At 36.2% G+C, this 15,864-nt stretch overlaps 1 protein-coding gene across 2 annotated transcripts in view; it reads left to right on the top strand.

Moving 5' to 3' along the window:
• The window catches only part of LOC149795133 (uncharacterized), a 53,043-nt gene that overhangs the window by 1,138 nt on the left and 36,041 nt on the right, over positions 1 to 15,864 (top strand). The window contains exons 2-6 of one of the 2 annotated variants that reach the window (XM_089964839.1): positions 1,004 to 1,253; positions 3,122 to 3,220; positions 10,861 to 11,060; positions 12,150 to 12,257; positions 13,169 to 13,262. In XM_089964839.1, the coding sequence (XP_089820965.1) occupies positions 1,004 to 1,253; positions 3,122 to 3,220; positions 10,861 to 11,060; positions 12,150 to 12,257; positions 13,169 to 13,262 (751 nt within the window). The remainder of the gene's footprint in view (positions 1 to 1,003; positions 1,254 to 3,121; positions 3,221 to 10,860; positions 11,061 to 12,149; positions 12,258 to 13,168; positions 13,263 to 15,864) is intronic. The other variant, XM_089964840.1, reaches the window with a different exon arrangement.

Raw genomic sequence — 15,864 nt, 5'->3', positions numbered from 1 at the left:
GCCGTCGCTAGGAAAGAGTGCGAGCCGGAGGCAAGCTGTAAACCAGCAAACTTCGCGTCTGCAACTGTCAACGGAGAAGATGCCACCATCTTGTATGACACTGGGTGTAGCGTTCCAGCCCTTGTGGACAAGAAATACGTGAAGCCTGAGGATTGCACAAAAAAGGTAATTGAAGTCTAGTACGCGAACAGCGGGCGTGACTCTTTGCCAGTGGCTGTCATTGACCTTGAATCACCGTACGTGAAGGGGAAAACTGAAGCTGCATGCTTGGCTGGACTATCATATGACGTCATACTGGGATGTTGTTATGTGTTGCTACAACCAAACCCCGAAACCTGCACACTGATGCCGGTGAGTGCTGTGGAAACCAAGTTGTCTGCGGCATGATGCCCCAGTGCTAGACATCACTATAAGCTGCCACACTCCAAACATCGTAGCGATATGATTGAAAAATTGTTAAAGCTGCATTAAAAATCCAAATCTCTCTCTCTCTCTCTCTCTCTCTCTCTCTCTCTCACACACACACACACACACACACACACACACACACACACACACATTCATTGTATATTGGCACAGTTTGATTGAAATATACAGTAATTCAATTTCCAGCCGGCAGATTTCATCACGAACACACACACACACACACACCAATTGATTAAAATATACGGTAATTCAATTTTCAGCCAGCAGATTTCATCCCAAACTAAAGCTGAGTTATTTAGGAAACGTATACTGACATCTCTTCTGAAGAAGCTAAATCTTGCAGTTGTTTTTTTAAAAAAATAAAAATAATGTACATAATTTAGTTAAAATAATTATAAATCTGTCAGGTTTGCAAATATCTGGATGAAAATAGAATTATATTTTGATTCGAAGCTTTTATATTTTTTCAACTAGCTGTAGTAAGTAAATTTTCGTACCAACATGTATAAAATTATCCATTTTGACGACCGGGTAATTGTTTGAGACGACCCTAAAAAACCAAAGCAATTTATTTCAGTTTGATGTATGGAATCTGATCAAACGAAATGAACCAGACGACATTTTTATCCTGACGACCAAATACAGATGCAATAAAAATAGAGTCCGAAAGACGAGAAGCGCTGTTGTAAAGAGACGTCAAAAGATCATACATCCCGATATCGCCTTCACGGACGACACCAGCAATTTCAGCGATACGACAAATACCACAACCAGCACAGAGAAACAGGAAAATGATAACAATGATGAAGAATTTGCGGATTCAGACGGTAATATCCTACCACGATATAATGGCGGAGTTAAACGTTAAGTGGATGTGATGTGATGTGATTTGAATTTTTAACGTAGCTTTAACAATTTTTCAGTCATATCGCTACGATGTCTGCAGTGTGGCAGTTTATAGTGGTGTCTAGTACTGGGGCATAATGCCACAGACATGTATCATCACGTCCCACCCAGTCACATTATCCTGACACCGGGCTGACAAGTCCTAACACTAACCTCTTAATGCTGAGCGCCAAGCGAGGCAGCTGTTAGTACCATTTTTGTAAGTCTTTGGTATGACTCGGCCGGGGATCGAACCCACGACCTCCCGCATCCGAGGCGGACGCTCTAACCACTAGGCCACCGGAGCGGTCAAACGTTAATTAGAAGAGTCTTCGAAGTGTTCACATAGTCGTTAGCTAACAAACGCAACCTGTTCCAGAAATCATGACACATTTGCGACTGAATTCGGAACATGAGTTTTTATGTCAACCACTCAAACAATAAGCTTATTTTGAAAATAAACTTTTGCTTGGCTGAGGCTGAAAACTGAAGGTCAGGTACATAGTGGTTGTACTGGATGCATGCTACATGTTCGGAAAATTTTACAGCATGTGATTCGAGCTAAAACTCCAAAATATATGAAAGCACGTAACGGTCATCAGAATATAATTAGAAATATGCAACTTTCAAGAGCTTCTTAATTTAATTTTCTTTCTGAGAATGCTAACTTTCAGAGACTTTGGTGTACCTACCTAATTTTTCTCCGATGAACTCTTGAGCATTGATTCCTTGCTAAGTAATATTCGGATAGCTATTTGCAAACAAATAGTCACAATTCAGACTCAACTAGGTCATTTGTTTTCATGTTATTAGTACCTAGATATAAATAAGTAATAACATATGTATCCAAAATCTGAAACTTCATAAACTATAGATTTCTACCTTTACTTATTCAATTATTCACATGATTCCTCCATGTGCTCTTTTCACCTTGCCGTTGTTTTGTCGTCATAATGTGTTCGCTACTAGTCCGATCCCGCTGCAAATTGCACAGAACATTTCTACCTTCGCACATCTGGGTCTATTCAGTTTGTTTGGACTAATCAATATATCAAACACCATTGAGCCTGATCTGACGACGCATTATGTGCCTGCAGATCTTGGTCTTTGTTCTTTGAAGTAGGACCCGACTTATAAGCGAAGACAAACAGTGCGTGCTATAAAGAAGGCTTTTGGGTTTCACATCTTTGCCGTTGAAATGAATGTACTTTGAAGCTGCATTGTTAAAGCCATGTATTTAATCTTCAAGCTTTATATACATTTACACACTTTTATGCAGTGAAAATTTAGCAGTTAACTTTGGTATTGAACATTTGGTGCGTACTGTACAAAATTACCAAAATAATTAGTACACTGACTTTATAATCAGAATGGTTATCATTAACCACTCCGATTTTAAAGTCAAGAAACTAAGTGTTTACGGATGAAGTCATTATACATGTAAAATTGAATACGATGCACCAAATTATTGTACTTGGAGACATCATTATTATTTATTCAACTCCAATTAGCGATTCAGACTTTAACGATTAATAAATTAAAGGTCATACAATTTTTTTTCCAGACAGAATACCTAAGAAGATAATGAACAATCAATTAAATACTTCAGACAAAGCGGTTTTCTGTTTTCAACGATGGTATTTTCTTCGTACTACCATTTCAAATACATTACATGCGTGGTGGGATCAATGCGCGGATTAGCGTTGTTTTTACTGACAATTAAATAAAATATGTGTTCGAATAAACTCGCGGTTTATTTATATGCGAGTAAATTATACAATATGTTTAAATTCTTCCCCTTATATTACAGCGGGCGAGTTTGATGACTTCCTGGACAGCCTCCCGAAGTTCGAGCCTATAGCGAGGAAACAGACCGCTGGTCAATCCCCAGTCCTCAGGCCTGTGTCAGGTCAGTAGCTACACATCTATCTATCTATCTATCTATCTATCTATCTATCTATCTATCTATCTATCTATCTATCTGTCTGTCTGTCTGTCTGTCTGTCTATGTATGTATGTATGTATGTATGTATCCCGGTCCTCAGATCCGTCATAATGACGATGGTAATTACAAGACCTTTATTTCACTCAGGTTGAAATATACAACAGATGAAATTATACCACCTTTATTTCACACAGGTTGAAATATACAACACATGAAGTTATACCATTAGTATCTCACATTCCATGCGTGTACACCAAGCTAACCATAGCAATGTTTTTCTTCTTCTTTTTTTTCATTTTTTTCTTTGCAGTCAAGACAATTTAGTTTAGATTGATAGCATTATGACAATCAGAAATGAAATACGAGCAAGTACAAAATTAAATAAATCCCTTCAGACCGCAATACTTTGATGTTTACATAATTGGAAAGAAAAGAAAACAAAGTACGATAAAAGTACATAAATCAGCTGTGGTTAACTGATTACTTCACAACAACGAACCAAAGAGTATCGTTAATACTCGCATTTATTATTAATAATGATTTCATTCCCACCCCACCCCATCCCACCCCCAAAAATAAGTAGCTAACCCCACCCACCCCAACAAACCAAATAAAACAAGAAAAAAAATCAACAACAATAACAAAATACCATACAAACAAACTAGCAACATAAAAATAATGATACATGGGTTTCGGGTTTCAGGGGGTTATTGGATGATACAGAAAACACATAAAGAATGAAATTAAGTCCTTGTGTACTAATTTAGTATGAATCTGTTACCCGACCATGAATGGTTGCCATCTCGGCGACTGTTATAGATATACTCCCCATCTTACGTCACGTAAGTACGCCGCCTAAGTAAGACCCGTAAGTTCAAGCTTAGAGTATTTGAGTTTGAGAGAGAGAGAGAGAGAGAGAGAGAGAGAGAGAGAGAGAGAATTTTAAAAGAGAGGCAATCAACCAGGTTATGCAGGCATGTTTGGCAATGGAGTTTGATCGTTCACTCGATTTCATGATGACATTATCTTATCCTTACTGTGGTTCAAGTCCTACTTGGCCAACAGGACACAAATTGTATCTGCAAATGGAATACACTCCAGCCCAGTTGATCTATGTTGTGGTGTTCCTGTTCCACAAGGGTCTGTTCTTGGACCTGTTCTCTTCATTCTGTACGCTCAGTCGCTCTTAAGTGTCATAGATCATCATCCAGTGTCTCACCAATTGTACACTGATGACACCCAAATATACAAATCTAGCCACCCAACTGAAGTTGATGCTACCATCCAAGGTGTAGAGAGGTGCATTTCTGATGTGAAATCATGGATGACATGTAACAAGCTGCAGATGAATGATGATAAAACTGAGGCCATACTGATCACAACAAAAAGACTTTCTCATTCACATCCTTTACCTTAAACAATAAATATCAGCAACACCAACATTAAATTCACACAATCAGTACGAAACCTAGGTGTTACTCTGGACAGTACTCTCACATTGTACCAACATGTCATGAACATATGCAAGGCTGCATATCTTGAACTGAAACGCATCAGCTCAATTCGCAAATATCTTTCAGTTGATGCCACTAAAACACTCATGTGTTCATTAGTACTTTCAAGACTGGACTATTGTAACTCAGTTATGTATGGTTCATCTCAGTATCTACTCCAGAAACTTCAAAAAGTTCAAAACACAGCTGCTCGGATCATACTTAGAGTACCACGATCAGAGCACACCTCTCCGCTGCTCTGTACCCTACACTGGCTATCCATTCGATCCAGAATCAAACACAAAATTTGTTCTCTGTGCTACGTTTCACTGTCGGACTCTAGTCCAACATACCTATCCGATCTCACATATGTGTACACACCAGCAAGATACTTACGCTCCTCTTCTGACAATCGTATACTCATTATTCCCACTATGAAAACAAAGTCATATGGACAGCTTTCTTTTGCATACCAGGGCCCAGCAACGCGGAATGAATTGCCCACTGAACTTAGACACAAAGACACAGTGATCACATTCAAGAGGGCTTTCAAAACTCACTTATTTCGGCTGCAAGAACAAACTTAAAGACCTAATAATATTTCCTACCTGAAATATTCTCAGCATGTTTTTTTATTTTTTTTAATTGTTTTTCTAATTTCACGATGCTTGTTTTTGTAATAATATTATTATATGTTTTTTTTATCTTATAGGTGTTGTCTAATGTTGTAAAGCACTTAGAGCTTCTAAAGATTAGGCGCTATACAAAGTCCTCATTATTATTATTATTATTATTATTATCGGTATAAACAGAAAGGGTTTTTGCTTCTTGTTTTATATATAAATTTGGTAATTAATGAACATGCAGTTTTGAACGCCAATTTGGCATAGTTTTTAAGTCCTAGAAAATTTTCCTATCGTCTCTTCTTCGCAGGTAAACAGTGATTGTATCTTCAAAATTTCATAACATTGTTTGCAAGTCTTCTAGTAAATGGTCATATTATTTCAATCCGTTTATAAATTCTGTCTGTACTGGTTTTTTGTCGAGTCAGAAGACGATGACTCCTATATCTGTATAAACTTTTCAAGTAGTCTTTCCTAAAGAGTGTATCTAACTATGATTTTTGGGAATGTTCTACCAAGCTTTCCATGAAGCATATATTTTGCAGCGTGTTTGAGAACAGGTGTTAGGTCTTAACGAACCCTTTCCATCGTAGCTATTTTAGCACAACCTCAGATCTAAGCCGCTTTTGCATGAAATGGAGCTATTTTCATATCAAAAAGTGTAAGTTGACAGAATTCAGACAAATTAACATTTAAATTTTTTTCCTAAGAAGGTACATAGGTTTCCTGGATTGCCCAGTTTTCATTTAAAATCCACCAATCCTTGCAAAAGTCAATCCAAAATACTTATCAATATTTATCATATTTGACAACTTCCTGATGGAACTTCACAATTTTGCCTATTTCTACTTTACCACCAGCCATTTTGCCCATGCCAACGATAAGCTTATATTTTTGGAAGTAATTATAGAATACGTCAATATTATTTTGTAGATCATTCGCTATTTGAAACAATATAGAAATATGTTACTATGTCTTCGTCCAATAAATGAACGTTACAATTCAAACTCAAAAGTAATTTTCAACATCGTTTAAATACAGATCAAATAACAGAGGAGGATGATTTTCCCCTTGTCTAACTCCTTGATTGTATGTCAATAACCCCTCTTTCTCTGCGATCAAACAGATGCAAGACATAAAATCGATATACACGTTCATTATTAGCTTACGTAGTTTCACATTTGTGTCAGTGTCGATTAATTTTCTCCGTAAACCAACTCTCTAAACCCTATCGAAAGGCTGACAAAAATACAAAAAGTACAAAACAACGTTTTATTTCACATCTTTAAAAGCTCCTTCCAGGAATTTAACACAACGTATTATCTGTGAATGAAAACCCCCATGTGCGCCAGACATTAAATCATTTTCTTGTAGTAAAGGCTAAATTCTGTTGTTAACAAGTGCAGTAATGCTTTACTAAGACAACTTAGTAATGTAAAATACCTTTATTTGAAAGAATCTGATTTATCTACCTTGTATTAATTGGTTTAATAAACCATGTGCGTTTAGGTAAATATTTCAAACGGGGATTTTTTTTTGGTAAAAAATTAGAGATATCCAGTTTGTAAAACAAATAACATTTATTTGACCATAATAATAATAATAATAATAATAACGTACATAGATCTTCGTAAAGAAAGAGAAAAGAGTGTATCAAAGAGCGACAATCATACATAAATAAACAATACCTTGTTTCACACACACACACACACACACACACACACACACACACACTTTTCTATCAAATATATCTGAGAGTTAATATTCATCTGGAAACCCAGAATACTACTACTACTACTACTACTAATAATAATAATAATAATAATAACAAAATCCTCATCATCATTCTCGTCGTCGTCGTCGTCGTCATCATCATCATCATCATCAAGCATCAGTTGTGTCGAGATATATAACCTTATTTCTCCATTCAAAATCGTTTAATAATTATAAACACTTAAGTTGTATATAACAGTTATTGCGTCTGAAATATTACAAGTTCAATAAATTTAAAAGTAGTCCAGTAATACGTATGCTGCAAAAATAAGGATCAACCTTCATAGATCTGACTGGATGACAAAGAAGCTGTACAGAAGCCCGGCCGCAGAACATTTCTTCTCCCCTGGCCACACTTTCAGTGATATAACACTTATTGCAATTGCTCACAAATCCCAACTGGAGTTCCCAAACCAGGAAAGAAAAGGAATCTTACTGGATATGCCGCCTTAGAACACTGAAACCAAGCGGTTTAAGCCAAGAAGACTAGAAAAAGACACCCATGCACAAATAAAATTATCTTTTGCAGCCGACACATTTTCTTTCAACTAATTCTCTAAATTTGCCTAATAGCCTATAATGACTACTATAACATTGAAATATCCGGGATATAATTTGCACTTACATAAATTTACATAAAATAATAGATGTCGTTATGGCTCATCCATTTTTAGGTCAATACAAATATTGTACAGTATCAGCGACAAGTTGAAATAAACTAGTTGAAACATAATACAGTTAAAGGTTTATTTCCTATAAAAACAGCCAAGTAAAGTTTTGCAAACATAACCGTTTTTCTGTTTTATTTGTTTGTCTTGTCTATGTTTTGTATTAGCCTTTGAAAAAGACTCATTATAGAGTCGAAAGCGCGCAGGCGCTTAGAATTAATTTCGCGCTGTTCGTTGTCAATTTATTGCTGGATCCAGTGCACTTGAAAGGATTGTTATTCGACATACGATATGTATTCTTCATACACACACACACACACACACACACACACACACATATATATATATATATATATATATATATATATATATATATATATATATATATATATATATATATATATTTATTTATATATATATATGAGAGAGAGAGAGAGAGAGAGAGAGAGAGAGAGAGAGAGAGAGAGATAGCATGCCAATGAAGCCTATCAAAGTTCTAGACATGCACCTCAACACACTTTTACAGCCCTCAGCAAATCGTTGACACCTTGATTCAGTCCAAAATGTCTTGGAGCTAGACCAAGACTGTATATACTATAAAAGATCTGGTAAAGTATGGGTGCTTTATCTTGTTCAGAAAGTCTATCACGATGGTGGTGTTTATGTGCCTTGCATTGTCGTGGTATAGATGGATACGTGGTGTACCGATGGTGGACTAGTGGTTCAGTAATGTTTTACAACCTTTGGTAACAGTTTGGACGCATATAAATATTCAGTGATACTATCAGAATCAGGCACAAGCATTTTGTGGTCTCTGCTCATTTTGTCCGATCCAAGCAAAATTATGTTCTTTTGGGTCAGTATAAAAAAGGCAAAATCCACGCTTTTTCACCCGTAGCAACCTCGTTGAACGTCTGTTTTCACTCTTTTCCTATTCGCGCGTAGCTGTGTGGTGATTTCAGTCCGAGTCTTTTTTTATTAGTCAACAAGTGCGGGACTCATCTTGCACAAACATTTATGAGTATTAAATAATTATTTTATATATCAAAGGCAGTTGCCAACTTAATGCCCACGATAATAAATATATCTTCCATTGTTTATCTAGCATCTTCGTCAATTGATCCCTTCATAGCATCTATTTCCGTTTCATTAATCGCAGACAACATTTCCATGCATTCTCAACAGTCCTTAAAACTAGTCACAAAAGGCATCCCCCAAACCTGTACTGATAATGATGGATGATAATGCAAAAACATTTGTCTGCACATATCGGTGTACATTTAAGACATTCACCGGTATTTCTCGCAGCTCTTGACTTACGGTCAACCGTAGGGCCATTTGGGCCACAGGTCCAGAATTTTATCGAATTAAATCCCACGTTTGACAACTTGTGAATCCATGTGGAACGACACGAACATATCTCCTGTGGCCATATCGAGTTCAGTAGCTATGTTGGAGAGATCAACAGGAAGTATATTTCTATGGGACCAATGGAAAGTTTATATTAATTATGGGGATCAATGGGAATTTAACATCACGTATGGGTGACCCTATGGACATTTATGGGCAGTTAGCATTAAATATGACCCTATGCCATATGGGTTCAATGTAATGTTAAAAACGTTTGTAGATAAGAACAAATGATGACCTTATTTGGATTTAAGATGTTGGAACTCCATGAGTTAATGCCTATCTTCAGTGACCGGGGCTAATCATAACTCGCTAACACTTACATCTACAAACTAACCAATTTAAAAATTGGCTTGTAAGGGGTAGAGTGGGTAACTGTAAAGCAGGACGTGCATTTGTGAAGAGTATCATTTAATCATCATGCACTTCACAACACTCACCTTCACTTCACAACACTCATCTTCACTGTACAACACTCATCCTTTACAAACCAAACATGTGATGGAAGGTAGGGACAGGTACGGTTCACTCACACATATATGAATATCCAACCTATCATGTTACAACCATACCATCATAAGTAAATGTAAATATACAGGTTCACATAAATAAAAAGCTTTTTAAATACCCATCGTATGTCAGTATTACCTACTAACGGACTGATCCAAACTTCATAGAAACAAAATCCCAGTATACACAGCACGTATATCGGTATTACCTACCAACTGACTGATACAAACTTCACAGAAACAAAATCCCAGTATGCACAACACGTATGTCAACATTACCTACCAGCTGACTGATCCAAACTTCAGAGAAACAAAGTCCCAGTATACACAACACGTATGTCAGTATTACCTACCAGCCGACTGATCCAAACTTCACAGAAACAAAGTCCCAGTATACACAACACGTATGTCAGTATTACCTACCAGCCGACTGATCCAAACTTCACAGAAACAGAGTCCCACTATACACAACACGTATGTCAGTATTACCTACCAAGTGACTGATCTAAACTTCACATAAACAAAGTCCCACTATACACAACACGTATGTCAGTATTACCTATCAAATGACTGATCCAAACAGAAACAAAATCCCAGTATACACAACACGTATGTAACTAAATAACCCATGGAATATATAAATATACAAGTAGATCCATTAAAAAGTGAACATTAACATTTTCTCCTATATCTAATATTGGATATACAAATTAAATGTTTAATTTGTATCCGATCTCATCATTAGTTCCAAAAGTGATTAGCCTCCACCTTTGGTGTAGATTTTTACTTGCATGTCGGTTACTTTACGTGCAACCCTTTTTGTAACTATGAGGCTTTTAAAAGAAGAGTGTCGACTTTATGAAATGATAACTTATATGGCATGTTGATGTATTGCTTACATGCTATTTGATTATTTTACCACATCGTTAAATGACACAGCGAGTGATTACATTTTTTGTAACGGCCTTTGTTCGACAAAAAATGACAGCAAACGATATATATATATATATATATATATATATATATATATATATATATATATATATATATATATATATATATATATATATATATATATATATATATATATAGATAACTGCGTGTTTTATCCAATTTTATTATCAATAGCTTTTGAGGATATCTGGGATGAAATAATGTCCCCAAAATCGTCAGCGACCAAGTCACAAAGGATTTATGTGAAAGCATGCAGGGCGTTGCAAGTCTTCCCTTCAGCCTTTTTTGTCAAGAACCTTAGAGGGTTTAAGATTGATATGTCCCACTACTACTTTGGACCACAGCGGATCAAGGCATGTGCAATTGCTCTATCTGTAAGTTCACATAATTTTGACCCTTACCTAACTTCCTGACCCTATAATATTAGTCAATAAAGTTAAGTATATTTCTCTCACATCACATGATCTACTTTTTTCCTTTTGCCTCTTTATCTCGTTGTATTTCTAATCTTTTTTAACGTTTATTTGCCTTTTCTGTTTCTGTGTCTGCATGCCCTGTGTGTGTGTGTGTGTGTGTGTGTGTGTGTGTGTGCTAGCATTAAGACGCTTTCAGCTAAGGCTGCGGACACGATGCACCCTTTTGACATTTAAAACCACGCGGTATCAAAATAAAGTTTTAATGCCATAAACGTGTAGGCCTATATATTTTCGTCAGTACAAATTTGGGTACGACGAGGATAATCTTGCTATGATTATGCCTTTTATAATGACACCAATCTCCCTCCCCATAACACGTGAATCTCCCTAAAACCACAGGGGCTCGTATCATTCCTTACAATAACTATATAATAACTACAAGGGAGGACACTTCTCTCCTTTCTCGCGCGACATATTTAATAATAAATGCTGATAATTCGAGCTATATTTCGCGTAGCGTAATAAATTCGGTCCCGATGTTTAGCACAGACATTCGACTTCGTATGCACATCCGAAGTTTGGCTTACTATCATAACTTAAGGACGGTCGGACCATTTTCCCACGCTACTGATTGACATGGCCATGATATCATGCCAATATACCTTATTATAATATTAATCAACTAACAAATGCAATTTTTTCATGATCTGTCTCTCATATTTCGTTACACCGTGTGAAATTTAATGTTTTGTTATAATTATGCAACAGTTTGGGATTGTCTTTTTATTTTTCTAGGACAAAATATATAAAGTGCAAAGTTATCATCCGATTTGAAATTTTAAGCACAGTTCCTCACACAGACAGATACATACAGTATTATCCATGTTGAAATTAGCAAACTACATTTTTGAATAGTCACTGTATTAGTATTTGGTTTCTCAAAATAAGGTATTTGGTACCTGAATGTAGTTCCTAAAATTATTTGGCTTGTAAAATATTATTCAACCCGATATCGCTTGAATACATTCGCATTTGTTCTATTTTTAGCTTAATTCGACTGTGCAATCATTGACTTTAAGTCATAATGATCTTGGGCCAGAAGGCGCTAAGTATATCGCTGAGATGCTGAGGGAAAATCACATGATCTCAGAGCTGGTACGTGCGTATATCTGTAAACTTATAACGTTTGCTTTTATGCTACCCAACCTTCGATCGGTAGATGTATGTGTGTGTGTGAGAGAGAGAGAGAGAGAGAGAGAGAGAGCATTATCCACTGCCGTCATTGTCAACGTCAGTGACATGATCTCACACTAAGATGAGTGTACTTTTTCTGCAATGGGAAAGATTTCCTTGCTATCCCTTTCTCCATTCCCATATGTATGAGGATATATGTGTGTGTGTTTTCCCCCTCTGCCTAAGGTCTTCGGTTTATATATAAGTAATAGACTATAATGGGGTTTCTCTGCCAAAACCCTATTTTGTGTTGGACGACAGCATGAATAACCATTCCCAGAGCCCCCCACCCCCCGTTAGTATAAACTAAAAGGAAAACAACTTGTTGAGGCGACAGTGTCGATCTCGTTATTGATTACCTGTCAAGGACCTACCACTCAATCATCATCGTCGTCATACAAAATAGGGATGACTTAGAAACGCACATTATAGTGTACTTCTGCGGTTATTATATGAAATCGCTGGCGATTTAAATGTATATTTTAGACAAAATTAGTATTATTAGCTTCACACAAAATTGAACTACTAGCAGTTTGTGCCTTGCACTCTACGATATCTAACATTCACACAAAATGTCAATCCGCTATTAATAACTCGCTGAAATTTGCAGGTCAAACGTCTGACTAATAAAATGAATGTGCTATTAATAACTCGATGGGATTTTACAAAAAATCTATGACTTACACACACGTTCTAAAGAGATCAGTATCTATTATTTGCTGTGTGATTCGGCATCTGACAGTTGATACCACGATAAACTCAGAAAAAGCAACATTGAACTCTGGAATATATGTTATTACTGCCAAAAGTGTATTTGTAACTTTTCTTTACAGAATTTGTCGGAAAATGGACTGGGTATTGAGGGTGCGCTTTATATACTGGATGTCCTCATGGAATCGGACAATATATCAAAGCTTGATCTCTCAGGTAATATCCTTTGTCAGTGTCAATGATTTGAACATAACATATATAAAGCAGTTTATTATCATTCGTCTTGCAAAGGTTCACTCAGAAAACGCTTGGTAATTTCATCGTGGCCTCAGAGTGTATCAAAGAGCTATCTCTGTGGGAAACAAATTTTGTTTCCTAGTTTGTAAGGCAGCCTGAGAAAGTACACATTGCAACATTTGAAGTAAAAATGCCAGCGAATTCCGTGTTGTTACAAAACTCGAAAAAAGAGTCCCGAACGGAGTCCTGTGGACACATCCAAAGTAACAATACAATGGTCAGATAAGTCGCGGGTGACACTTCTTAGGTTCAATTCCCCGAACTTTTTCCAGTGTATAACTATAATGGCTGCGGATGTCTCTATTGATAAAATTACATCTTAGGTTCGATTACTATACCCGGCATGCTGTCTACTGGCAGCCATCCATTGTCTTTGGTTTTCTTTGTGACACTTTTTTGCGTTTTATGTCAATTTAGGCAAGTTTCAGCATCCTATATTGAACATCCTATAATAAATTACATGTCAAAGATATGAAATGTCTTCGACGCAGTTAAGACAGCTCGGAGAATTTCATCGACCTAGCAAGTGCAAACAATCCCATCTACTCGCCACAACCGATATAAGTTGTCTTCATAAGTTCTCATTCTTTTACGAATTTTAATCTGTAACATGCAAGTATAGCCTGTAATCTTTATCATAATATAAGTACATGCTATCATTTTTTTATGTTGGAAAAAAAAATCAATGAATTTAGTTTGACATTGATTAGAGTATTTTTGCATCCATAATGAATTTATTTCGGTCTAATGCAGTCCACTCGGTGCCGTTAATTTAAACGGACAAAATATATAAAACCTACCTCTTTTACCGTAAATCGTAATCTTCTGAAAATACTTGTAACCCCTGGTCATTTTTCGGACTCCTGAAGTGGAATTACTCCATTTTAAAAACTTTTCAACTTCGCCAAACGAAATATTGGGTACGCATCTTAAGTCTCTCAATTCGCCTGCCCTTGTTATCGACAGTCACCGGAAGTAACAATGATCACCTTACTATTTTTAGCTCGGAACCGCCCACACTCGTTAAGAAAGGTCCACTCTGAGAAGGTGTAAGCAAGTTAAAACTGACATTTTTTTTTTAGAACATGTTCTTACCGTCACTCCACCATTTTTAATTATCCAAAGAGTATCTAGGTAATGTTGATGATGCATGTAGGTAATGTTGATGATGTATGTAGGTAATTTTGATGATGTATGTAGGTAATGTTGATGATGTGTTTAGGTTTCGTTTGGTGCTTTACGGCTAGCAACACAAATAAGTTATTTAGTGCCGAGACAGCTGGAGTATACTGCATTGCCAAACGATACACAACAGTAGCTGACCCTGGCTGATGGTAGGATTCGAACCCACGCCCTTTCGGCCATGAGTCCGGCACGCTACTGAACCACCGTGGCTCAACGTGTTTAGGTAATGCTGATAATATATTTGGGTAATGTTGGGGATGTATTTAGGTAATACTGGTAATTTATTTAGGTCATGTTGGTAATTTATTTAGGTAATATTGGTAATGTATTTATGTATTTTTGGTAGTGTATTTAGGTAATGTTGGTGATGTATTTAGGCAAGGTTGGTGATGTATATATGTAATATTGGTAATCTTTTTAGGTCATGTTGGTAATTTTCATTTAGGTAATATTGGTAATTTAATTAGGTCATGTTGATGATGTATTTAGGCTATGTTGATGATTTATGTAAGTAATGTTGATGATGTATGCAGGTAGTGTTGATGTATGTAGGTAATGTTGATGATGTATGTAGCTAATGTTGATGATGTATGTAGGTAATGTTGATGATGCATGTACGTAATGTTGATGATGTATGTAGGTAATGTTGATGATGCATGTACGTAATGTTGATAATGCATGTAGGTAATTTTGATGATGTATGTAGGTAATGTTTATGATGCATGTAGGTAATGCTGATGATGTATGTAGGTAATTTTGATGATGCATATAGGTGATGTTGATGATGTATGTAGGTAATGTTGATGTATGTAGGTATTGTTGATGATATATGTAGGTAATGTTGATGATGCATGTAGGTAATGTTGATGATGCATCTACGTAATGTTGATGATGTATGTAGGTAATGTTGATGATGCATGTAGGTAATGTTGATGATGTATGTAGGTAATTTTGATGATTTATGTAGGTAATGTTGATGATGTATATAGGTAATGTTGGTGATGTATGTAGGTAATGTTGGTGATTTATGTAGCTAATGTTGATGATGTATGTAGGTAATGTTGATGATGTATGTAGGTATTGCTGATGATGTATGTAGGTAATGTTGATGATGTATGTAGGTATTGCTAATGATGTATCTAGGTAATGTTGATGATGCATGTAGGTAATGTTGATGATGTATGTAGGTATTGCTGATGATGTATCTAGATAATGTTGATGATTTTTTATGTAATGTTGATGGTGTATATAGGTAATGTTGATGTATATAGGTAATGTTGGTGATGTATGTAGGTAATGTTGATGATGTATGTAGGTATTGCTGATGATGTATCTA

Source organism: Sinohyriopsis cumingii, chromosome 7 (genome assembly GCF_028554795.1).
Source record: "Sinohyriopsis cumingii isolate HCF-2022 chromosome 7, ASM2855479v2, whole genome shotgun sequence".
NCBI classification, from domain to species: domain Eukaryota; kingdom Metazoa; phylum Mollusca; class Bivalvia; order Unionida; family Unionidae; genus Sinohyriopsis; species Sinohyriopsis cumingii.
This window is presented reverse-complemented; position numbering and strand designations above follow the sequence as displayed.